The sequence below is a fragment of the Mchenga conophoros genome, linkage group LG14 (assembly GCF_057382185.1).
Source record: "Mchenga conophoros isolate Kocher_MC1m ecotype Shallow Benthic linkage group LG14, M_conophoros_male_GT1.1, whole genome shotgun sequence".
In the NCBI taxonomy this organism is placed as follows: Eukaryota; Metazoa; Chordata; class Actinopteri; order Cichliformes; family Cichlidae; genus Mchenga; species Mchenga conophoros.
In genome coordinates, this window is record NC_140539.1 from 23,124,254 (window position 1) to 23,150,472 (window position 26,219).

The 26,219-nt window shown below is 38.9% G+C and overlaps 1 protein-coding gene and 1 long non-coding RNA gene across 4 annotated transcripts in view; one reads left to right on the forward strand and one right to left on the reverse strand.

The window, feature by feature from the left end:
- The first annotated feature begins 1,202 nt into the window (after nt 1-1,202).
- Nucleotides 1,203-23,581, forward strand: LOC146559733 (prolactin-releasing peptide receptor). 3 transcript variants are annotated; one of them, XM_085243458.1, is made up of 4 exons: nt 1,203-1,285; nt 19,262-19,740; nt 20,020-20,417; nt 21,238-23,581. In XM_085243458.1, exons 2-4 carry the CDS (start codon nt 19,278-19,280, stop codon nt 21,454-21,456), a joined length of 1,080 nt encoding a protein of 359 aa, XP_085099584.1. In that variant the 5' UTR covers nt 1,203-1,285; nt 19,262-19,277; the 3' UTR covers nt 21,457-23,581. The 3 variants fall into 3 exon arrangements, with proteins under 3 accessions (XP_085099584.1, XP_085099582.1, XP_085099581.1); XM_085243456.1 differs by lacking the exon at nt 1,203-1,285 and adding an exon at nt 8,312-8,719; XM_085243455.1 differs by lacking the exon at nt 1,203-1,285 and adding an exon at nt 10,473-10,705.
- LOC146559734 (uncharacterized) overlaps nt 13,167-26,219 on the reverse strand; it is a 51,156-nt gene continuing 38,103 nt past the window's right edge. The window contains exons 2-4 of the long non-coding RNA XR_014888174.1: nt 16,893-17,426; nt 16,637-16,798; nt 13,167-14,889 (exon numbers count right to left, since the gene is read on the reverse strand). This is a non-coding gene — a long non-coding RNA (uncharacterized LOC146559734). The remainder of the gene's footprint in view (nt 14,890-16,636; nt 16,799-16,892; nt 17,427-26,219) is intronic.

A 26,219-nucleotide genomic window follows, 5' to 3' on the forward strand; every position in this document is an offset into this window, starting at 1 on the left:
CCATATATATTTCAGCAATACAGATCTGCAGCGAGGGCGAGTTTGAAGAGAGAGAGAGAAAGCAGACCTCACTGTGGCTTACAGATTTATATCTTACATCATCCAAACAGTGCTGAAAATTCTTAGTGGAAGCTTGCTTTAGCCATTTTAAATCCCTGTTTGCACATACACACATAAACAGGAAAAGGGAGGTACACACAAACATCCAGAGATGATGGAGTGAAAACTGAGCATACACTAAGGACTACAAAGCAACCCATCTTATTTTCCAATCTGCAATTTATTTGTGTTAAAGGAATAAGGTTGTGTAATGCTGTTTCACTTAATTCTTACAAACTACCTGTTAAGTCATTTGTGTTATATGCTTTTAAAGTATAATGGCTAGTAGCAAGGTGCATAATCTAGGGCTTATTAACAATACTGTTGTTCTTGTTAACACTTGCAAAAGCTTTGATGTGGAACTTAGAGTTATCTCAATTGCCACACTGACACCTCAAATAGGTTAAGAAGTGACATCGATATGAGGCCTCTCATGGTGTTGATGGGGCTGACAGATTTTCACCCTTGACTTTGTTGCAAATAGCTGTCTGACAACTGTGACTGCAAACTGCCTGTGACACACAGGTTTTAACCTTTTTAGTCAACAGTGAACAGACTAACTGATGACAGAACAGTGTCTACCAACCTGAGAATAGCAATGACAAAAGTAGCAGCCAGCTGATTTTTTACACTAAACTGAAAATAAATGAAAACAAATGTGGCCTGAAAAATTGTCACCGCCATTACACAAAGCATTGTAGCAGTATGCCGAATCTGTGTATTTCTGTCATGGATAGCCATGTAAAGCAAGCAGGATAGGACCTAAACAGGGTTTCACTGGTAAAAATAAATTCAAACTCAGCCTTAGTGATGGAACAGAGAAATTACAAGCTAAACTGGAACTTACAGGAAACTAAACACACAGCCATGAGGGAGATCACAACACTGGACAAAGGGAAACAGAGGCCTTGAATACACAAGGGCTGTATCCCAATTCAGGGTCTACAGCCTTAAAGGCCGCATTTTAAGGCCGATTACGTCCCAGTGGCACGCCGAAGGCTGTCCCAATTCAAAGGCTGCTCGAAATGTGGCCCTCAAATGCGTCCTTCATTTCCCTGAATTTTAAGGCTGTGGCAGTGTAGACTTCGTGGCCCAACATATCCCACAATTCATAGCGCGGCAGTCGGTGTGGATAATTTTGCCGCAGACGGCAGAAGCGGAGCGGCCGAAGAGTAAACTGTGAAAAGTAAGTACTAAATATTATGTCACTTATTTATGTGCAAATGTTTAATAATGAGGAACATTAAAACATTACTGTTGGCCACATGTCGGCAAACTTATTTGCTATTAGCGATGTTTGTACGTTCAGCTTTTACTTGCTTTCAAAGCCTTTAAAATATAATAATACAATAGTCGACCTTAATCTTACAGCGAATGTGATGATTTTGTGGATAATTAAAGTCAGTCATATATCCACAAACACAACAAGCTGAAAGTCAGTGATGCTGCTCGGTTTGTAGTCCTGAATATCACGGCACAAGCAGGATTCACTGCACTGTTAATGTTAGCTATGTTATATTGCTGCCTCTGTCCGGTGGTGTCGAGCCAAACGGACTTTAACGTGCATTTGAACGAGCTGATGGTTCACTCGTTAAGCTGAAAGAAAGATGCTTTAATCGCAGGAGTCACGCATGTGTCCACTGCACCATCTGGGAACTCTTCTTGTTTAGCACTCGTAATAACACAAACACTAAATCCTCCTGTTTTGTAGCAGTGTATACACCTGAGACTGTCACCTGTCTGTCTGTCTGTCCTGCACTCTCTCTCTGTTTCTTTCTCTCTGATTGTGGAATAAAAGTATGAACGTTACAAGTAACGCGTTACTGCCCATCTCTGGTAATAACTAATAATGATTAATATAATAACTATAATATTGGCCATCTCATATTTACACTGACTTTAGTCTCATGAACAACATTAACTATTTGTTTTTTACTAGCTAATCTTAAATGACTGTTCAGTACAGATATGAAGCCCAACAATCATGTTTTACAGTCCTGTGGTCACAGCCTCAGATACTTATTAAATCACACAAAGCTCGTGTAGAAACAAACAAACAAATGAACAAAACATGTTCTCCTTCATTTCTGTCAACCACACGTTTCCAGCTATCATGGTTGCTAGGCAACCTGGGCAGTGCAACGGAGGCTAGACCGTCCCATTTCACAAGCCTCACACTTCCGGCCTTAGCGGTCTTTGAGTATGCGGCCCTTGAGGACCGTTGAGGCTGCGTACTTTAAGGCTGCAGACCCTGAATTGGGATACAGCCAAGGAATGATGAGGGAACAGGAAGTACACAGGCAACACAGCTGAGACAAATTAGACAGACTTGACAGGGGAAGTAGAACTAAACACACTGAACATGGAACATAAGACTTTCACAATAAAACAGGAAAAATATGGAACACAAAGCTGATACATGCACTTGACACAGGAGTGGAAGAAAGGCAGACAAGAGAGGGAGCACATGACAGACATGATGGGCTGGGGAAACATGGATAAACATGGTACAAGGAAGGGAACATGGGAACAGAAAAGGGAAACAAGACACAAGAACACACAGAGAAACTCAAGACAGACTAACCTAAAGACTGCTAATGAAACTAAAACATAAACCATAATAATATAAAATGACAGCAAAACACAAACACTCTGAATACTCCGAAGCATCCAAAATTTGTGCATGTTCTAAAGGTCAAACGAAGGTCAAAGCACAATTAAAATATCTGCAGTCTCACATTATTTTAAATGCAATAATGATGGCCAGCTTGTTGCACTTACAAAACAATAAGGCACTACAAGGCAGTTCCAGCGTCAGTCAAAAATGGCCAGTGTGATAAGGCATTAGCTTTGTGTCCTTGTAAATGAGAGCTCCCATCCAGCTACTGCCATCCCAGATAAGAGTAAACAGCAGCAAATAGTGCCTGAGCTAACAAAAGCAACAGTTCTCAAACACAATCCAACTATGATATTCTCATTTGTCCTTGCAGGTCACTGCTCATTCTGTCCCCAAGCCTCCAGCATTGACTTGTTTTAAGACAAAATCAGCAGGAGGCAACATTAATTTATAGGCAGTGGGCTATCAGTAATAATAATGATGGGCAAACAGTCCTATTTGGTGCAGTCTAACAAACCACAAGAGTTATGTGTTAAAATCTCTTTCCCTGATGCATATCTGTAGTGCTTCTTCAGTGGAGTGTGAATACAGACATACAGAGTTCAGAACCGAGACAGGTCATGAAAGACAATTTTATCTGCCATGACTGTTTGTTACAAAACGTGTCCTCAAGGGGAACTGAATCGAAATTAGACTGTCCGTGACATTTAGCAAGGCAGACATGCTTCACTGCTACACCCTCGAAACATCGTACTTCAGCGGCAAGGTAGCTGTAAATGTGAAAATCAGCATTTATCTCTTGAGCAGGGATCTCATTTTTCTATGAAATGCTGCTTTACCTATGTGTTTCCCACGTTTCAACAAATTTTCCAAAATCATGATATTTAGTAGAGATGGACCGATCCGATATTACGTATCGGTATCGGTCCGATACTGACCTAAATTACTGGATCGGATATCGGAGAAAAATAAAAAATGTAATCCGATCCATTAAATATCACGAAAGCACCTCACAAAACTTGCAACACGCCGTAACTCACCTCAGAACGTTAGCAGTCGGAGCAGTATGCATCACGTGATAGAGCGGCTGTGGCATGCGGGACCTGTCGGTGGTCTGGATAGCATTTGGAGCTTCGCTAGCAACCCGGCATTTCATCTCCGACAAAGTTATCCCGAGAGAAGTAAAGCAAGTGTGTAAGTCCATCTCTGAATGTTTGTAAAGCATTCCTGCGTTAAGCTTACCAAACGATATATGGAGCGACTGCCTCTTCTGGCTGCTACTTCAATCATGAAACTGCTTAACGATCAGCTGATCGGCTTTTCTGTCGCGAGTCCGTCTCTCTTGTTTGCTTTTGGCCCACTTTGCACCAGAAAGAGGAAACCAGCGGCTGAACAACAGCAGCACGTTTAAGCTTGATCAGCTGTTGTTAGAATGTATTTAATATTACTTTCTACACCAGGATCTTTTTCTACGTAGCTGACGGCTGGTAACTGTGCAGGGGCGGATCTAGCAAAGTTTAGCCAGGGGGGCCGATAGGGCATTAACTGGGAAAAGGGGGCACAAAGACATACTTTTCTTTCTTATTCTCATTTAAAATGTCGAGCTTTTAATAAATAATTATCTGACACCCAAAGTTTTAATTTGATGTAAAATGAATAGAAGTCAATTACTGTATATAGTGACTATTAAGTCTAATATATATACCCTAGTAAGCTATAGTACTTTTTCCTTTGGGAAGGTACCATCTGTGCAGTCTGCAATTTTGTTGAAGAAAGATGTTGAATCTATTTAATATTTCTTGAAAAATAATTGATTTCTGTGCATTTTTTTTCACACTGCATCAAATTAAGGTTGATTACGTCGATTAAGCATCATGAGGTGGAGCGTGAGGGGTGGTTCCCTATTTTTTATTTATTTATTTTTGTTGTTGCTGGGAGTTGGAACCCTATTAGTTAGGTTGCTTAATATTTACGCTAAGTACTCTTTAAAATACCAGAATAGGGAGGATGGTGTAGGTTTAAGTTTATTAGATTGATCAGTATTGCTGAACTATGAAATTTTTTTTTTTTTTTGCATACAGGTATAACAGAATAGCTTTAGTGTAGTTGTTGTTTTAAACTTGAGTATGAACTTATACAAAATGCAGCAAGATATTTAAAAAACAGTTTTGTTGATTAAAAAACACTATATCGGATTCATATCGGTATCGGCAGATATCCAAATTTATGATATCGGTATCGGTATCGGACATAAAAAAGTGGTATCGTGCCATCTCTAATATTTAGTTTAAAAATACACCTACAAATTATGTAAAACAACACATTAAAAGAGATTCTCAACCATGGTCAGCTTTTATACTCGGGGACCACTGTCACATTTCAAATGTTTGAGAAGGAAGTTTAATTGAAAAGTGATTTCACCATCAATCTTCCCAAGTGGCTTTATTTAAATAATTGCGTGAAGCCCAATCTAACACACTGCAGTTCAACAGCACTTTTTAAACTTCCACAAAGAGCTTCACAATGTCTTTCTCTTTCAGCACACACACATTTCACACAGACACCATTATCAACCAAGTTGTCATGCGAGGCACACACACTTCCTGGTGGGGACAATTTGGTGTCAATTTAGTGTCTCCCTGTAGCACACTTTGTCATGAGTAAAGTACAGGGAGTACAAAGTGCTAAACATAAACCCATCAGACAAAACAACTACAAGAAAACCACCACAGTACTTAACAAAACACAGCAGCAATTCAAAGAAACATACCCCCCCCCCCCCCAAAAAAAAAAAAAAAATTGTTATACCACAAGAACACAAAACATAACAACAAAAAAAAACAACTTTTGGAAAGTTCTCAGTGGTGAACGACCACTTCCTGTCTCATGACACAATCCCACAGTCGCATATGCACAGTACTCGGCTGACTTCCTCTTAAACTAAAGGAAAGTTTTTTAGTGTCTTACGTTGAAAATAGGGCAGAATGGTTAGCACATTCTTTTCTTTCATCCTCTCATAATTAGCTTATATGATACACAAATGAAAACAACGGGAAGTGACATCAGCCCGTCCAATCACAGGAATATGTCCTCTTTATTTCTGCAAAGCGCAGCGTCATGTTAGGAAAAATGTTCAGTTTTATATTTGAGTGCATTTAAGTCTTTTTTTCCCTTCGCCCTTGTTGTGCTTTCACTTTTGTATTTTTTTTTATCCATTAGGTTACCTGAAGTAATGCTATTTTGTTTTGTTGTCGTGTTTTCTGTGCTTTCTTTCTCCTAAATAATGTCAGAGTTCCTCCACAGTTCCTACTGAAAAGAAGACTTTACTTTGAGAAGTTCAAATCTGTTCCAGTGTCACTACAGATGTAACATTAACAGATGCATTCATATTAAGAGTATACTGTTCAGGGCAATAACTACATTTCAATTTTATACAAATTGCAAATCCTGGGATTATATTACAGCTTGTATTTAAGAAAGTTTAGATGTACATTTTCTCACTTACACTTTTCTAGGCTATACAGTGCAATCTGAGTACTTTCCCCTACTTACTATTGCAAGGTTAAATCTTGTTAATATATGATTGATTCAGCAATATCTTAACTGGTGTTCAGTATACTGATACTTCAACTACATTCATATTGGGATAGTGATTTAAGTATTTTCTTTTGCCATTTCTGTGTAGTTAACTTCCAAAATAAAACCATTTTGAGCCATAAAAGAAAAATAATGATTATTGCTTTCCTACTGTAATTGCACTCCCATTTTCTTTCTTCCTGACCACTGCGCAAGCATGCTGAGTCAATGCATTCATCAGCCCGCCAATGTCACATACTTGACCTTTTTGTAGGGAAGTGCAAGGACAACTTCATCGAGAATAAACCTCGATGAATAAATGAATAAATCTCTGCTAAAGGAATAAAGACAGTGGACATACTTGAGCAAATACATGACACTTATTTTACCGATGCGTGAATTGTTGTATTAATATTATTCATCTATTCATTTTCTTAACCTCTCAGCCAATACAAGGTTGGACTAGACTGGCACATAAGCCACCTGACATTGCACTATAGGCAGGTTACACCATAGGCAGGTCATCAATGGATCACGTGCTCAACCATCTCCATCTACTTCATTTACGGCAAAGTGACTGAATTACTTTGAACAAATCAATTAACAACATTTAAAATTAACAACATTGTCTATCTTTTTTCACAGAGCTGAGAAGCAGAAAACATTATTATAATTAGACAAATCCACATGTCCTAAAGCTAAACTTGTTATATAGGCTAGCAAAGTTTACTGTATACACACAATGAATTTTACATGTGTATACAATCCTTGACACATCAATATGGCTCTACAACAAAGTCATTTCACACACAGGCAATCTTTCAATTACACAGACGGCTGGGACACACCGATAACAAGGTTAAATAAATGTGTGCTTATGTCCTCAGAGCCTGAATGCTGAAAGCTTATTCATATATCAGTGGAGAACAGAAGCATCTATAATTACTTAGTCTAAGGAACCAGAGCAGTATATTATAAAGCCATGCATGACCACATATGAAAGATGTTACGTTTAGGAGCTGGCAAACCAAAACTGTCAAACTTTTTAAGAACTAAATGTTTGGCATTTTATCAGCCAAACTTGCATTTATCTTTTTGTGATGCTCTATGTTTATTTTTCCCCTTTCTGTTTCTTTGCAAGCTTTCAGAGCTGTGGCTCAGACCAAACAAGCAGGGATTGTTTCTTACCAACACCTTCAAAAAGACCTGTTGCATAAAGTCCCTCTGAAATATAGCAATCCATATCTACGGCTTTCCCTTATATGTCTCCTTTTACTCTGCTATTTTTTTTTTATCTTTTATAGTGAGACCTCTCAATAGGTTTGTCAGAATAGTTTGTTCTACTGAGTGCCCCATCTGGTATTGAATTGATGCCCTCAATTGATGTAGTGAGAAATGGTCAGTACTCAAGTGTTAGATACTCATCACACACCCAACAATAGCGATAAAGAGCTGCTTTTAAAAGAGAAATATAGAGTGAGCGTGTTTAAGAGTGAGAGAGAGCAGGAAATGAAGGAAGAGAAAAGGCAGCAAATGATTACTTGATGTTTTTTATGTTGATGTGTCAGCAGGTAGTTCTCTGAGGTGACATTGCATCACAAAAAGCAAAAGCAAGATGAATTGGTAATTGAGTGACAGCACATGACTTTAGAAGTATTAATACTTTTAATCTTTTAATTTTGTTTAGGGTCAATTTGGCATAAAAAACAATAGACGGATGAATTTATGATTGTTTGGCAAACTGTGCAGAAGCAGCAAGTATATGTGAGCTTACATCAAACTCAGTTGCTTATCTGGTTATACTGAATATATAGAATTGCAGCTGGACACCGAGTCTTCTTCATTTCCCTGAAGACCAAACAGTAAATATCGCGCCCCCACTGGTGCTAATTTTCTTTCTTGTTCCCTTTTAGGTGTCGGAGTTTCTGTCAGCAATCAAGGCTTTTATAGAGCACATAAAGCAGAAAGAATAGGCTGTCCTCACCCCTGAGGCTAAATAAAAACTTGCTACACACGTCTTCACAGCATGTTGCAAGGGATACATTTGTGCGTGCAAAGTGTGCACATGCGAAGTGAGTGTGGAGCCAGACACAATAAAGGAAAATACATGGGAGGGGGCACTTCTTTTTCTAAGGATTTGAGGGAGATAGGTTATGTAGGTCCCTTTTACTCTCTCCCTCTTTCTGTCACTCTCACTCAGACTGAGTGAGAAACACCATCTCTCTGCCTGACTCTTCATACCATTGTGGGCTTCTGTGTAGGTTGCAATACGACATTTGTTACTAGAGATTTAAGAGCTGTGGCAAGAAAGAAAAGGCGTGAAGCAGGGGGGGGAAAAGGGTAACGGTGATAGCTAGAAAATAACCTAATTTGCTCAAGTGAAGAGATACCACACAGGGATTTTCTAAGTGCCTCCAATTTGCACAGGTAAGATGTTTTATCTCTATCCTCTCTCTTGTTGCATGCACTGACATTTACAAATACAGATTCACACAAGTAAAGAAACGGACAAAAACATATAGTGTTTTTTTTTTTACTAATGTTTATAGAAATGTTTATTTTTTATTATATTTATTTTTGATTGTTTTTAATTAAGGAGTGCGTATAAATATAATGTGTCTTAGTCTTATTTGCTAAAAATCAGAACTTCTAATTCTAATAGTTGTTTGCTGTCATTTAATTTTTTTTTAGATTTTATTAGCATATATATTTTATAAATATCTTCATGAAGCAGTCATCACAGAGGGAACATACTGGACAAAGTCATAGGAACTCTCTGTGAAAAGGGGCTCAAATGCTGTACTAACGTAGTCACTTAATAACGCTGTCATTAAAGTGGGTTCCTTTAGGATGATCGGCAATTAAGACCATTGGTCAGGTTTGAACGAAGTCTGGCAAACAGTGTTTATAGGGGAGAATGAGGCAAATTAAAAAGCATAGAGGGAAGGCATCTGTGACAAGGCGCATCAGTGCTTATTAGTCCTGAAAGCCAGCCATCAAATCTGAATCATTATTGTATAATCTGGTATATTTTTCATCACGCGCACTATTTCTGCAGGCTGTGGGGTACTTGGTGTATTTCATACTTCTGACTGCATACACATGTTAGAACAACGTGTCTGTGCTCTATTTAGTAATCATTTAAGGGTGTTCAGGTGCAAACTAGAAATGTTTCCATTTTATAAAATACAGGAGTTTTGATGACATTTCTATGAATTTACTTATGACGTTATTATTACTTATTGATTTTACATCAAGGGATTTTTACAAAACAAAGATAGAAATTATCCACATAACACAAAAACACACAGTCCAGGGTCTCATATTGAATGTACTCGTGCAAAACACCAATAAAGATTTAGAGCCAACTATAATTTTAAACTGCTACGGAATCAAACTCATTTCTCTTGGGCATGACAAATTTACGATGATGATAACTTGCAGAAATACAATTACAAACTTTCTGGATAAAACACACAAAAAATAGGTATGTGTATATCTTTAACAATAGAATACAAGATATGTCATTTATGGTCAATCAAAGTAAAAAACTGAAGGTATTAAATTAGAGATGCACCCACTTACCAAACATCGACATCTTCCAATACATGCTGATTGCTGTGCAGCAAGTGTCATCGTCGTGGGTGAAGAGGTAAAAAATGTACTGTACTGAATTTTTCAGTGATGTGACTTCATTTTTGTGTTGCTTGTTTTGGGAATCCAGCTCACACTACTGAATTTGTATTCATTCAAGTTTGCATAATGCTCGTATGTATCCAGAGCAAAACAGAGGAATTAATTTTTTGCAACAAAAAAACGAATGAAATAATAAAAAATTAGATGAAAAAAAAACCATCATCAGCACTGGCGTTCTCTAAACATGAGCGTAGGCACATAAATTCACAATCTGTGGGGAAAAAAATCTGGTACTCCATGGCATCTGCAGCACTTTGCATCTCTGTGCATGTCTAATTGAATAGAGATGCAGAGTGGTTGGTGCACACTGCCACAATTACCTAGCCAAATACTGAACAGTATTAGATTTTTAGGTTAAAACACACGCATGTGCGCACACACACGATCGCAAACAAGACCACAAAATCAGGAACTAAAATTCTTCTTGCGTGAATGTGGAAACAGCCAATATGAGCCTGGATAAAGAATTTCACAATGTGTGGATTTTGGAAAAATAAAAAATGCTGAGTTGAACACTACTACGTGATCGCAAACAAGACCACAAAATTGGGAAATTAAACTGCTGAAAGTCCTTGCATGGATGTGGCAATAGAATAGCCAGATAGGGAGAATCTGTTTTGTTGGCTATAACATGCTCTAAATGCTTTCTTCTAAAAAGATCTTCTTAACTGGAAAGAAATGGTTACGTCTTTTAGTTTTAATTCATCATACCCATAGGTAAGTGTAAATTTTTCTGCCCCTTGCAATCACTGAATGTTTATATGTGTGTGTCTGGACAAGTCTTAAGTTGTTCCTAGACAGAGCCAATACTATTAGGCAGGCTCTGACCTCTCTTAATTAAAGGGTCAGAAGGTCATAAACATTTAGGAGTCAATCATTAGCCCTGCAGACTAAGAAAGACAGTAATGCTGCTGTTTATAATTCCACTGTTACTGTCTTGAGGATGTTTTAAGATAGGATCTAGCTTAGACTTTCGCAACAGCACCAGTTCACACAGAGCGTCTTGTGTGTAGAGACAAAAATATGCCATCCAAAGTTGTTAGGCCAGCAGTCGCTGAGGGGTCTGCACTGGAATCATCAACAGGCAATAATGTCGTCCAGGAGCAAGCCTACATTCTTAATTCAAATAATGAGGGACACCATTAAGCTACCTCATCAGAATTTCATAGACTGAACCTTGACCTCATTTGTGTCTCATATTTGTCCAACCTCTGCCTCTTTTTCCCTCAGGATGCCTCAGCAGCCTCAGAATGACAGAAATACAAGAGTTTTATCAGTTTTGGGTTAGGAAATGTCAGTAGAGTCAGAGAGGCCACAAAAAGGTCAACGTAAAGAAAAATAAGGACAAGACAGCAGACAAATTGGGGTGCGAGAGAGTCTAAAGGAGTTGCTCTTCCTGTTTTGCATTTTGAGGGTTCTCAATTCCCATCACGCTTCACAAATTAGCTGCAGGGTCTGGATGGCTTCCACAAAGGCCATGGCAACAGTGTTACTAGGCAAGGGTAGATTTCTTTCAAGCTGTCAGATAAGGTAGATAGAGTGAGGCCAGATGGGATGAGAAAACATATTCCTGCTCTTGATTATTGGCACGTGCAGAACAAATTTGTAAATGTAACACAGAGCGGTCTGCCAGCGAGTCTAGCAAGCTCCAAAGTGGCGAATGCTGCTAAGCAAGTGATGGTACTAACAGGTTCTGAATTTAACATGGAAAATTGTCAAACATGCTGAGTGAGCTGACTGATTCACTAGAGTGGATCTTTCTACTAACGATTGTATCAACAGTCTGAAACATTTGTTCTCTGTGCGAAGGGACAGATAGCTCAGATGTGCTCCCACCTTTCAGAGCTCGGCCTTAATTAAAATACTGATATTTTATTGTGTTCTTTATTCTTTATACAAAAGCCTGAGAGGCAGATTCCATCTTGAGGATCTTAGCATTCTACAGCAGCTTCGCCATGGGCTTAATTTCAGCCTGACTGGGATCATGACCCTTTGAAAAATTGTCAGACAGGATTTAATATCAGTGGCAAAAAGTGACTCATAAATTGTGATTTCTTTTGGCTGTGATGGTGAATCTTTTACTTATTGATGTGTGTGCACTGCAGAAATAAGAATTTTTGCAAAATTTTTTAAAGCTGGTACAAGTAATACATGCTCTGGAAAGGTCACACATGTCAGCCTATAATCTTCTGCTCATATTGAATTGGTCTGACACCTACTGACTGGAAAGCATCAACCCATTCAGCTGCAAAAACTGCACTGCAAAAACTAGCATTTGATATGTTTGCTTCTGGGGATGTCAGTGCTACTAGTCTGGATTGCCATGAATTTTGTACTCCAATTTTAAATTTTCCTTTTGTGTCACCATCATGTTTAGGAAGTCTCTCCAAAACTATTGGATGGGCTGCCACTGAACTTGAGATGAATGTCTTTCAGTGGATGAAGTGAATTCTATTTTTAAGTTGCTCCTGATTGCATTGCTCCATTCACTTTCTCACTCACTCATCTCGCTGTGAGTGGTCAGCAAGTCTTAAGTGTTCTTTAAGTGCAAGTCCATAACATGCCTCACAAATTTGCATTACGTTATGTGTGAACACAGAGTTAGGAAAGGAGCAATAGATAAAAGTATGCTAAATGCTAAATGTTTTACCCCCATATATACTGTTTAAATGCAGTTGCTGCAGACTACAGTAAGAATAAAAAACTGAAAAATGCATTATTCATAGATTACTGAGTAGAATTCAGCTACCAGATGTTTAAACTTCCGTCTTGTTCAGGGAAAACCTTAAGTTTATCCAGGCACCTTCCTGGAAAACAAATAAAATGTATGACACATAAATATTTGGGTTAGTGTTCTGAATGGTAATGTGTTTCCCTGTACACAGAAGGAGGCTGATGCTTTGTTTTTGTTCCTCTGTGAAAGCTCTGTCCTGACTGGTGTGCATTGTCTCCTGGAACACTTTGCACTCAGTATCCACAGCAAACAATTAAGTTGGAACTGGGCATGTTGTTTTTGTTAGTAGATGAAGACCAGTCTATTACAAGTCATGATCTGCTTAAAAAAAAACTTAAGGGAACAATTGACTCATATGTCACATTTTAAAGAAAGAAATAGTCAAGTTGAAAATCTTTACTGATAAAAGACAATGTAATTTATTGAGAGCAATAAGATGTCACTGGAAATACAAAATCATCAACCTTTTGAGAGCAAGATTCAAAATCAGCCCAAAAAAGCTAACACCAAACCTCTGATCCTCTGCTTAGTAATGTTTCGTTTCATCTGAGCTCGCTGGGTCCTCTGGTATTTAATTTAATTTGGCATAATGTGCTTTCTTTTGATCAACATAGTACATAGTACTCTGTAATTGTTCCTCAAAAGCTCATGTTGCAATGGAGGCCTCAGATTCTCTCTCTGCTATGTTAAGCCTTTACTGCACATTTTCTCCCATTCGCAAGATCACAATATGCATTAGATCTCCCCAGTACAAGTGCCTTTTGCCAAACCCACAATGCTCTGACATGAGGACTATGTCAAAAGGTGAAAGAACTGTACTCTAGCTCCTTTGATCACAGTATGTAAGTTTTACTCTTGCTGTAGACCTTTGGATATTTTTGGATGCAATGTCATAATCTGCTTTCATTTGTTGTTGCCACTTTAGAGGATATTGCAGTTGAGAGTTACACTCTTCCGCATCATTAATCGCAAAAAATAAGATCAACTGGCAGATGGTGATTTGTATCATAAAGCAAATAAAAGGGAGAGTACTCAGGCGCTTCACTGGTTGTGCAGTTATGGGTGTGTACGACTTTGTTTACATAGCCACTGCAATTTCCCTTTTTTCCTTATAAAGTCAAGTCAAGTCAAGTCAAGTCAACTTTATTTGTCAATTCTGCCACATGTGCAGGACATACACAGAATAGAAATTGCGTTACTCTCAAACCCTAGTGATTAGAAAAATGCAAATAAAATAATTAAAAAGTAAAAATTTAAATAAATACAATACAATTTTACGTATAACAAAAAAAAAAAGCTATGCAATATACAATATACAATATTCAAGTAAGAAGGCATAGTGGTGCAAAATAGGCAAATAGTGCAAATGGAGATTTAGTAGTGTACGGTAAGAGATAGTGTAACAACAAAGTCTTATGAGGTCCAATGCTTAAGCAGTCCAATGCTCCACAAAGTGACTGGAGCAGGCCAGTGAGTGCGTCAGAGAGTGAGTGTGTGTGTGTGTGTGTGACAGAGTTCAGTGAGACCGTGGTGGAGAAGAGGGGAGAGGGGGGCAGAATCGGGAGGGAGTTTAGCTTCCTGACAGCCTGATGGATGAAGCTGTCCTTCAGTCTGCTGGTCCTGGCCTGGAGACTCCGCAGTCTCCTCCCTGACGGCAGCAGCTTGAAGAAGCTTTGCATTGGGTGCGTGGGATCAGCCGCTATGCAAAGGGCTTTTTTAGTGAGACGGGTGCTGTAAATGTCCTGGAGGGAGGGGAGAGAGACACCAATGATCCTCTCTGCAGCTCTCACTATGCGTTGGAGGGTTCTATGGCAGGACGCATTGCAGGCTCCAAACCACACAGTGATGCAGCTCGACAGGATGCTCTCGATGGTGCCTCTGTAGAAAGTGTACATGATGGGGGCTGGAGCTCCTGCTCTTCTTAGTTTGCGGAGAAAGAAGAGACGCTGCTGTGATTTCTTGGCCAGTGCTGTGGTGTTGTACGTCCAGGAGAGATCCTCTGTGATGTGCACACCCAAGAACTTGGTGCTGCTCACTCTCTCCACAGACGCTCCGTCAATGGTCAGAGGAGCATGTTGGGTGTGCATTCTCCTGAAGTCCACAACAATCTCCTTCGTCCAGGGCATTGATAGCAAGATCCAATTAAATCTTTCTGTTGCGTTCCACTCTGAGTGAAAAGAAGTTGTTTGTTAATTTGCAATGCTTTAATCTTTCTGCACCTGCCCGAATAGCTGGTTCTCAAATTCTTCACCATCTAGTCTTTTTTTTAGCAGGAAAGCCAAAGGATAAAGAAAAAAGGGAGAACATATCAATTATAAATCCTTGTATGGTTTCCACCCAGACATCTTCAGGTGGGGGACATGGGATATGGCAGGGTCCTGAAACTGCACTTGCAAGAACTCAGTCTGTGTTATTTTTATATCTGGCTCGCTTTGTGCAGTTATCTCTTGAATGTGTAGGCTAATAGCTGTAATAGCTGAGATCAAGTCCAAGTGCTTTTGAGTCTAAACTGCACTAAGTATGGAACCTAATACTTCAGGGGAGCACTGTTCTTTACATGGACAGCCCATACTCACAGATTTACAGGACAGGAAGTCTGCATCTGTACAGAATGTCAGAGTTCTGTTAAAATCACACAGCTCGGTCAACCAGTGATGCCCTGTGACTTCAGTTTAGCTGTGCTCAACACATAAGCGACAGAGTTATTATCACTGCCTCTAAACTGTCTGTAACGGCCCATGTGAGTGCTAGAAATACCAGATGGCAATAGCTGTAATGGAAAAAAGGCTGCTGGTCCTATACAAGTTCAAGGGAAAATAGCCTCCTTTCTTGACCTCTGTAATTGCGCTGCCGCCAAATTCATAGTCTTAGTCTGTTTTTCTTTTCACACTGAATAAAAATATAATTGATTTTGTAAATTTTGGTCATTCAATGTTACAAATGGGAGAATTAGCCGTAGCATTGTCCACTAGTTCTTTGGCTAAGCCTTCAAAATCACGAGTCATTTTTCTGTTTCATTCAATATCTCCTCATAGACACTAATAGTGGTCTTTGTACTATGTACATACTCACTATTACTGGAACTGGAATCTCATCAGCCCTATTATTTTAGCCTTTGGATCATAAAGTTTAAGGTTAGTCTTGATACACACTGATAAGGGGATTTCTCACCCACTGGCAGCTTTCATATCCAGCAACTCTTCTTTACAAACAAGGCATTTTCAGCTCTACCATTTGTGTTTCGTGTAAGGCTTGTATGATTTAGACAGTCGTTCCCTTTGTTTTGTGACTGGGGATTTTTTAATACTCCTTCTCTCACTTTGTGGGGACTTACATGAGTGCTGGGGGAGCTAAGCTTTGGTTTTGGGTCATTTTGGAACTTTTTTGCTTTTTTTTTTGAGGTCATGACATGTCCCTTATTCATAAAGTCTTTCAGCTACCCGGCAGGTTCTGTATCCTTCTCTGCACCTTTTTACCTAGTGTACATCACCACCAAATATGATCAATTTGTTCCTGCTGACAGACCTCCTTAAAGGCACCTTAGTTTTCTTTGGATTTTCTCTCACACTGGATATTTGCAACAGTGATCTGTAAACTCCCTGACTGCAATATTACCTTCCTCTTTTTTGTAAATACCCAGTTTTATTTAGTTAGTTATCTAAACAGGTTTCATTAGAAAATTATTTTCTTTTTACTCTGTGCCATATTTTCAAACTTGCTCTGTACGTAGTTCTTTGTATGTGGCTTTAATCTTTAGAGCCCTCTCACTTTCATTGTACAAAGCAACAGTAATCCAGCACTACTGCTCTCATTCTGCAGCTCCACCCTCATCTCAGCCCTGACATCATCATTTGACAAGCTTGCCGTGATGGAGTGGAGGTCCTGGCTTTGAACTAAGTCGTTACACTACTTACTTGGTCCATGCACACATTAGTCAGTTGTTGCCATCTGCGCTGTCGGTAAAGCTGCACAGACTCTCTTTAACTCCCACACCTTGCTCTGTCTACTTCACTCGCTTCTTCTGCAGAATTGGCAGTAATGTGTCGTTGACAGCTTATTTTGGCCCCTCACGGCAACTAAAATAATGTGTAAACAGAATAATAAATAAACAAATAAAGCTTTATACGAAAAAGTACATTGGCAGATATTTGGGCGTAAAAGAAAACACACTTTACAGTTGCCACACATGTGGTGTAAGGTTTACCACGGTGTCTCCAGATTCTTTTATAGCTGTGTTCAGTGTGGACCTGCTCCCATCTGTGGGGCATCAGAGGTGCCAGTTCTGGTGTTCTCTGGCAAATGGCTCTGCCATTCAGACTGTATGGTGCTGGACTATCACACTAAAGGATGATGGGCCTTCATGCCACCCTAACGGAGTCTAATTTTGGTAAGAAGCATCCACAAGAGCAGCCTACTGGAGGTCATTTTGTAGGTCTCTGGCAATATTTGCTCTCTTCCTCGCTGTACAAAGAAAGAGCTATTATTATAAAGGAGGAGGCCTCTGATCGGGTATCATAGTCACACAGGTCCTCTTCCCCTGTGACACCTGTAAGAGCACTGTGGTCACACTGCAACCTGCATCCAGGTTTAGATGTAGATGAGCTATTATTCCACTGCTGACTCAGTCCCCATGTACAATCTCTTCCAGCTCTTCTTGTGCAAAGCCTTGTCTCGTAGTTTTTTCCTGCCAGGCTTGAGAGTGACCTGGGTGACAAAGAAAATGTTTGTGTTACAGCATGTATGGATGTGCCGTTCTTGGGCAACTGGGCAAAATGTGCAATCAGAATGGGCTGCAGTACCATCTTATGCTACCTTTACTGCAATGCATACGAACAAGAAAAAAAACAGACCCAGAGATGGATAAAGAGAGAGCAATGATCTGTGGCCACCACCTGCTAAAATCTGTATGCTTTGGGGCATTTTCTTGTTCTTACCCTCCTGTGCACCAATTCTCACATTTAATTCATCACAGCAAGTGAAATGAATACAGATTCCTAACTGGACTGATTGATATCCCTTTGATGATTAAGTATAATTTGTATTTTTAAACACCGATTAGTTCAAGAAAATATCTTTAAAGTCAAATGTCAGCGTTATATTGTAAATTCTCATATGTAACGCATGGATACATTTCCATGATAGCCAAGGACGCAGCCAACACAAAGCCTTTATAGATGCTGACTGAAAATGCCAATTCAAATAGCACATTAGATATGATGTTGGTTTCCACAGCTCCAGTTTAATCAGGACAAAACATGCTATACTCATCTTTGTCTCTGTCCTAAAGTTTTGTTTTTGTTTTTTCAGATCAATTTAAATCAGTACTTGACTTCTTACTCCAATGGCAAAAACAAGACAGTTAAATGTGAAAAGTTAAAGTTCTGGAGGAAGTGTTGAGTCTCATTCAGTGTAGCCTGATAGTCTTTTAGAGAAAAAGTAATGTAACTGATAAGACATGCTGTAATACAAGCCTGTCCAGACACGACAGTTCACTCTGCCACTGAGGAAATTAATCTGAACCAATAATTTTAAATTTGTATTCAACCTATAAGACCTGTTACCACTGACTTTCACTCTAATTCTTTTTAAATTTCGTATACTTCAGCCTTTTCTCCCTGTTTCCCTTCTTCAAGAATGGCTTCTTAAAAGCCACAGGTGCTCTGAGACCATTTCTGATGAGGCTTTGGTGAACAGTAGATGGCTCAATTAAAAGGCTAGATGCATGTCTCAAGTCCTGTGTTAGATTCTTTGATGGATTTTTCCAGTTTCTTCATGAAATAAATTTAATTTACTGTTCATTTGCTCTTTGGCAGTCTCCTTGTTTGTGCAATAATATTCTTTTACACATGTCAAACTGTGTTTTTATTTATAAAATCAAAGGAACAAAAAGAAACTGAAAGCTGAAAAGCCACAAGACATAGCTCATTCACATTAAAGACTCAGTATGCAACAAGGTCATCTAGCTTACTAACATGCAGAGTACAGATATCTACATTCTGTGTTCAGGGTTACGTGGGATTCTCCACGATTTGTTTTTAGAACTGAACAAACCTCTTGGATGAGAAGTGAAACATCTTCACAAATGTAAAGGAGTCCTGGTGCCTTTTTTCAGCCTCAATATACTTTCAAGGAAGAGAGTGATACAACAGAGCTGTGGTTGTACTGTAAAGTTATAAAGGAACCAACGTTTGTTATGGTTTTAGTCAACTTTCCAAACATAATTGAGTTAATGTGCCATTATCAGAATGGGAAGTTGCATTTTACATATGCAGCTAGCAACCTTGAAAACCTGCATTGAAAAAACTCTCTATGAACACTATTTATATTACACATACTTCACCACTGGAGAAATTGTTCCTATAAATTTGCTGCAAACATAAAGTTATTTAGGTTAATGAATTTTTACCCACTATAATTGAATTCTGTCACTTCAGCGTTATTATGTTGTCAGTCTACTGGATCCCTGAAGACTACAAAAATCAATGGCTGATTTTCCATGCAGTATTTATTGGATAACTGTTGATGGTGTCTTTTTTAAGGCTGGCGTGCAGAGACATGGATGTCTTCATGGACAAGGATTTCAGTATGACTGGCAACACAAGTCATGAAACATCACGAGCAAGAATAGAAGGAAACAAAGACCAAGGACTCAACCACAGCGACCCCTTGGACATGTTCATAGGCATAGAGCTCCTTCAGCGATACAAGCCTCTCTTCCTGCCTCTGTACTGCCTTGTAGTGGTAGTAGCTGTTGTTGGAAACTCCTTCCTTTTGGCTTGCATCCTGGCTGACAAGAAACTCCACAATGCCACCAACTTTTTCATCGGTAACTTAGCAGCAGGTGACCTGTTGATGTGTTTGACTTGTGTTCCGCTGACAGTGTCTTACGCCTTCGACAGCCATGGCTGGGCTTTTGGAAGACCTTTCTGCCATTTGGTTCCCTTGCTGCAGTGTGCCACAGTCTTTGCATCAGTGCTTTCACTTACTGCTATTGCTGTGGACCGCTATATTGTTGTAGGTAAGGGACTTGACATTACCATTACTGATTAGCAGTAATTTACTGTACGTTCAAAAGTTAACCTTACTATATTCCAAAATGTGTTTTCTGTAATGCGAAATGCAAATTGACCACACACAGATTTAGTCTCCTGATACTGAGATGACCAAGCTAAAATAATTAGAGACTTCTCTAATTTTTACACACTTCTATACATGGCCACTTTAATTTCGGTATGAAATAACATCCTTATTGTTTTTACCTAATATATACTATATCTGTATTTTTTCCTTGTCTCAGCTCATCCAGTACGGAGGAGGATTTCTGTGTGGGGTTGCGGTGCAGTGACTTTGGGTGTCTGGCTTTTATCTTTGGCCCTGGCCGCACCTCCATCGTACTACACAGACTACCTGGACCTGCGGCCCACGGGCATTGACCTGGTAGTGTGTGAAGAATTCTGGCCAAATAGTGGCAATCTGCGGCTTCTCTACTCTTGCTTCATTTTAATAACCTCGTATATGATCCCACTGCTGTCAGTTAGCGTATCCTACTGTGCCATTACTATCAGTTTGAAGCGCTATTCAGTGCCTGGGGAGCCATCAAACAGTCAGCAGCGCTGGAGCCAAAGGAGGAAGAAGACGTTCTCTCTGCTGGTGGCCTCAGTGCTGGCCTTTGCCCTGTGTTGGCTGCCTCTCCAGGTGATTCAAGACATTGATGAATTCTAACCATTACTCCATTAATCCTTATCTATAGGCATTAGACAAAGAAAGTAACATTTTTCTATATGTATCTGTTCGAAACTCATAACCTCAATAGCAGCAAAATGATGCAAAACTGCAGGTTTAACTACTATTAGGATGATTCAATTTTATGCATCATTAACTATGGAAACCCAACATCAGATATTTGTGTCCACAAAGCCAATATTATGTCCACAATGAGCCATGTAAAAGGCTAACAGATTAGGATTTCATTGTCACATTATTGAACTGGAAGGAAAAGTTGACACTGCAATATGGCTGCAAACACTCAGAGCCTTGTTTCACTAAAAGCACTTTGCGTGCACTGCTTAAATGCAGATCGTAAGTGTTGGTAGAGTCGCATTTCTAAAGTCAATGTTGCATGCAAATTGATAAATTCGTGGCTTCTGCAAGGCTCCTTCATGACTTAGGAGAAGGGTATTTGTCATGGCTAGTGAAACGTGTCCAAATGAGTCAAAAGTGAAATGATCTGGTTTTATAAATTGCAGTTGGCATGTTGCAAATCCTGCTGCTAAACACCGAAACTTAACTTGTGACGTGGAATGATTTAGTATTAGCGTTCAACCAAATCTAATTATGCTGGCAAATTTCACATTTCTGAAATCCATTACCACAGTTCAAGCTGCCTTCTAATTTGTGATTTTCTAGGCAGAAAGAGAGGAGCAGCTTGGTCAGACTTTTTCAAAAATGTTCCTAATAGTTTAAGAAGTCAGTGCTGATTCGATGCAATAACAACTTTTTCCATTGTGTTTTGTAGGTGCTGAACCTGTTGCTGGACTTGGACCCGGACTTCCATATTATGGGCAAGCGCTACATAAATGTCTTACAAGTATGTTGCCACTTAGTGGCTATGAGTTCTGCATGTTACAACCCTTTCATTTATGCCTCACTGCACAGCAAGGTGCGAATGCACCTCAAAGGTTATCTCTGTCCTTGCCATAACCACCAGAGAAGGATGGTGGAGAGATCCAGTTGAACCCACAATGCGACTGTAGCAGCTCTTGATATGCAGAGCCCATTCTTATCCGCAAGCTAGCACCTGCACCCCAGCATGAGCGTTAATGTCTGAGACATCCAGGAGAATACAATGAGGCTGTTCAAAATTTATTTAAACCATTTTCTTCATGCTTTACCAGCATGTTGTGACGTCATGGCATTTAGTCCTTTCTTGTAGCATCTCCAAAGGTAGTAGCTAAAAAAAAAACAACTAAAAAAAACACTGCTTACAAAGAAATCCAATGATGGTAAAGAAAAAGAAGACCAGTGAAGAGTCCACTGGGATCCCTGTGTTGTGCTTAGATGGCAGTGCTGCAGAGGCTACGCAGACGCTGCAGCTTTGAAAAGGCCAGCGGGGGTATAAACAGTATTCAGCTGTAGCAGACTTATGCTTGAGCTTGAGATCATGGGTGTTAACTCTGGTTACATGGACCGGTTTGCTTAAACATTAAACACTTGACTTCAGGGAGCTGACCGTACAGTGAACTCCTCAAACCAGACGTGGATCAGGAAAATACTAATGATGGTTTTATGTTGTCCACAGAACTGAATGTCATTCAATTATTTACATATATTATTGGATAACAAATTGCTGGCTATTTTTAGGTTTATTAAACGTAATTAGGTGGTACAGTCTAAGTGTGTTGTATGTGTAAATAAATATATATTTGTGTTTTTGCATACATGCTGTATGCAGTCTCTTCATTTTCTGCAGGTCAAAACCACAGTATATGCAATAATGATAAAAATGCATCTTACTGTATATGACACCTTGCAGCAGTATTGGAAATCGTCTTCAATTACATCTTATCAATACCAAATTAATAAAGGATTTACTTGAGTGAGAGCTCATAGTTAAATGTTAAGTGCTCTGGCTCTACTTGACAAAAGAGACTGGCACAATAATTAATTATTAGATAATTAAAGCACAGACAAAAACAATAACTGTAAAGCATTACTCTGCTGATGCCGTTCTCATTGACTTGCCATCAAGTATGATTAATGCTTTCATAGGCTGGGTATGAAGACTCACCAGAGGACATGCTAATGTGCTCTAAATTGCAAGCAAGCAGAATTAATTTTTTTCATTCGGTTAATTAGAAAGCTAAAATTTTCATTGATGCTAATTTCTGTCTATGTAGATCTGTCTAGAGCTCTCTATTTGGACAGATAAATGAATAGATAGATAGATAGATAGATAGATAGATAGATAGATAGATAGATAGATAGATAGATAGATAGATAGATAGATAGATAGATAGATAGAGTGCATCAAATGCAATAATGCAGGGTAAAATGTCCATCAACAAATCTAATCAGCCCATTCAAAAATAGCAAACACCATTTGCTCAAACATATCCAGTGAACCTTTAGTGCAAACTAATGAGCCACCGCTCCCCAGCTAATGCTCGCTGATGCCAACTGTCACCTTTTAACAATCAAATTACTTTGCTGTCTGTTGCTTGGCAGCTTGGTTGGCTTTTCTCTCTAAGTAAACCTTGAGACTGCATTCACCCCTACTCAATTGGATTTTTGTCCTGATGCTTTTTTCTGAAAGGGTTTAAAATAGTTATTGTTGTTAAAAGTGATTTTGTTTGTTTGTTTGCTTGTTTGTATTTTTTTAACTGAATTTCATCTCTTTCCGCCAAATGCCCTATTGCTACACATAATAGACACTTGCAGATCCCACCCCAACTCTGTGTGTTGATGGCAGCAATGTTCCTTACCTGAATGTATTTATGTCATTTGAAGAAAATATAATCTGATCAAACATTATTCAGCTTTAAATATTGTTCAGCTTTAAAGTTACTGTGCAACTGTGTAATAAAAATGTGCTCACGACTTTGGCCTTGAGAGCGATAAGAAGCGATCGCCTCATCCTGCAGGCGAAAGATATCTGCAAGCGAAGAGACTAGAACACCCAAGGCCGCTTTCCTTTTATGGAGTTGTTTTTCTGCTAATGCAGCACTTTCCTCACAACCCCCTCCTGTAAGTTTTAGAGAATATATACCCATCCTCACAGCAAATATTAGGAATCTCCTGATGTGAGCTGTGTTGAGAGGTTGTCTCTGTCTCAATAAAAGTTCACTGATTCCCCATCTGCAGCAGGTGTCCGGTTGTCTTCATTCTCCGCCAGCCTGGTTAAGTCAATTCCTCCTTAACATCTAAAAGAACCTATTTAATGAAGGAAGACGGGTTCACTTTGTGTTTAATATTATTCTATTGCTGTTGTTGTTTTTTTTATATCCTTCACATTGTCAATGTAAACTTTGGTTATATAGATGATAAGACAGTACTTCATCAGATGTGGACATGGGTTTCCCCACTAAAAATCTATTATTTTAATGAGTGTTCCACAACAAAAGAATATTAAAAAATATACCCTTGCCAACCATAAAGATACCTTCATGACGTACCAGTGTGAAAGTGTGAATAGTATGAGTCATTTCAAGTATTCTCTTGTAAACTGTAAATTATGCTGGTAAGCTATGAGTGTGCAAAAGCTGCTAACATTTCCACTTTATTAATCTGTGACTAAGTCAATGAAGAAAAAAAGACACTGAACTGTGGCTTTATATGTTCATTTCATTTACTGAACAACCATGCATGTGCAAGCAGAGTAATGGGTGGAAAACCAGGTCTTATGTATTTAAGCCAATTTCAAAAATTCCATGTTTTGGTTGTTGTGTTTTGCTATTGTTGAATTTTTAAAAAATGACAATTTCTGTGCCATTTCTCACAACTATGTACTTCAACATGTTGTACATTATAAAATAACAGCCTGAAATGCGGTGAAGTGAACTATGGTAAGACTCATTGGATGATGTTTGTTTGTTCATAGAATCAATACATTAGAACTGACAGTAATATTAATTTGTGTTTAAGAAGACACACACACACACACACACACACACACATTTGACCATAGTTTTCAGACCCTAAGGCGCACCGAGTTATAAGCCGCATTAAGCGAAACAAAACAGTCAGATAAGTCAAACTTTACTCAACTTATTCTTGTTTCCTCCACTTCCGTACCATTAATTCATTAATGTTGAATTCTCTCGCAGCTGCTCTATTCCTATGTTGTTGCAGTATATTAATGACTAACCTCGTATTGTGGATGGATTATCTCAGTTGTTCTCCTGACTGAAATTTGGTCCGATTACAGCATCCTCCCATGAGATTGCATTTTTCCATAACCATCGGGAACCCTCACGTTAACTTTTATCGAGTGGAAAAAAGTTAGCGTTCATCTTCCAGTTTCACTGTTTATGTTATGCTAACATAGCTGTGTCGCTATTGATCACGTAGCACATCATTATGTACCAGTTAACCCAACTTCAGTAACCCTAAAAAAGTCACTGCTGTTTAGTTTTCTGTATTCATTTATGTTGGAAGTGATAGTAGAGCTGTACGTTTTAATTTTTTCATAAATCTCTCAGTCAGAACAAGGCATATCATGTTTAGGTGGAAACTAGCGAGCTAACTTCCTGCTAACTTCTAACTCCGTTAAATTTTAAAAAATCTGTTTTCATGAAGGCCTGGATGTTAAACGTAATTGTTACACCTGGTAAAGCAGCTACACTAATCATTTTATTAAAGATGAAAGAATTTAGACAGTTTGTAACTCTCAGTGATGCCGCACTGTTCGTTTGACTTTGGGACCTGAAAAGGACGGAGTTTTGGACCCAGATTACTCCGCGAGGCTCCTGACTACTGCAGCTGTAATGCTCCAAGAATCCATTAAGCGGTGCGGCTTCATAGCTTACCAAAGTTGTACTAAAACATTTTTTGACAGATTTTTGAGCCCGTGTACCACATAAAATTGGTTCGAGGTCAATAAGCACAACCAGAATTCATACATAAGGTGTTCCAGTTTATAAGACACAGTATAAATTTTTGAGAAAATTAAAGGATTTTAAGAGCGCCTTACAGTGCGGAAAATATGGTAAAAGTGTGTATTTTTTAGTAAGTATAGTTAGTCATTAAAAAATTTGCATTTTTTGTATGACTATTTTTATACTTACTGCAAAAGACTCCTGTGAAAAACTAAGTATATCCCATGATTCAATATCTTGCAGAACCTCATTTGCAGCAACTTGAAGTGAAGTTTAATAAATTTCTTAAATTTGCATGTGCTTTTTCCTGTCCCTTTTTCACATGATCGTACACGCTTGATGTTTTCTTAGGTACACATACAACAAGCTCATGGGCACCAGTCCTAGACCTCTGCCATGTACTCTACCTTTACACAAATTTCTACTTTTTGTCTTTTCATCCACTGACACTGCTAATAGAGTGTTCTTTTGTGAATACTTTTGCTAATTGACATCACGTATTGTTTTCTTTCGTAAGTTCTCTGTATGTGACCAAGTTGTTTTTCTGTGTCTCAGTGAACAAAGCTTTGTGTATTGATCTTCGGTTGGTATGGTCATTTTTGTTGTGCGTCACTGTGGTTGGACATAATTAATCCAGTTTCTGCAAAACATTTTAGCATGCCGTGTAGTGACACTTGGGAAACTTTCAGTCTAGCCATGATGTGATTTAGAGAAAGTCCCTTTTCCTTCAGAATGACAATTGGACATTTGAGACTTTCACTGAGTTCTAATGTTTCTCCATTACCGCACTGCCACTTAGACTTTGCTGTTGTTTCCTGTTTTACTTATACATCTCTTACGCCATGTATCCACAGTTGTTGACTTGCTGATTTGGGCTATTTTTCTCATCACTGTCTCGTAACAT

Bases quoted from the DNA above. Each gene is read 5' to 3' on its own strand.
- LOC146559733 (XM_085243455.1), top strand. From the start codon at position 10,629: ATGCTTTCTTCTAAAAAGATCTTCTTAACTGGAAAGAAATGGTTACGT. The intron at 10,706-19,261 runs GTAAGTGTAAAT...GTCTTTTTTAAG, and splicing joins TTAATTCATCATACCCATAG to GCTGGCGTGCAGAGACATGG. The intron at 19,741-20,019 runs GTAAGGGACTTG...TCCTTGTCTCAG, and splicing joins GGACCGCTATATTGTTGTAG to CTCATCCAGTACGGAGGAGG.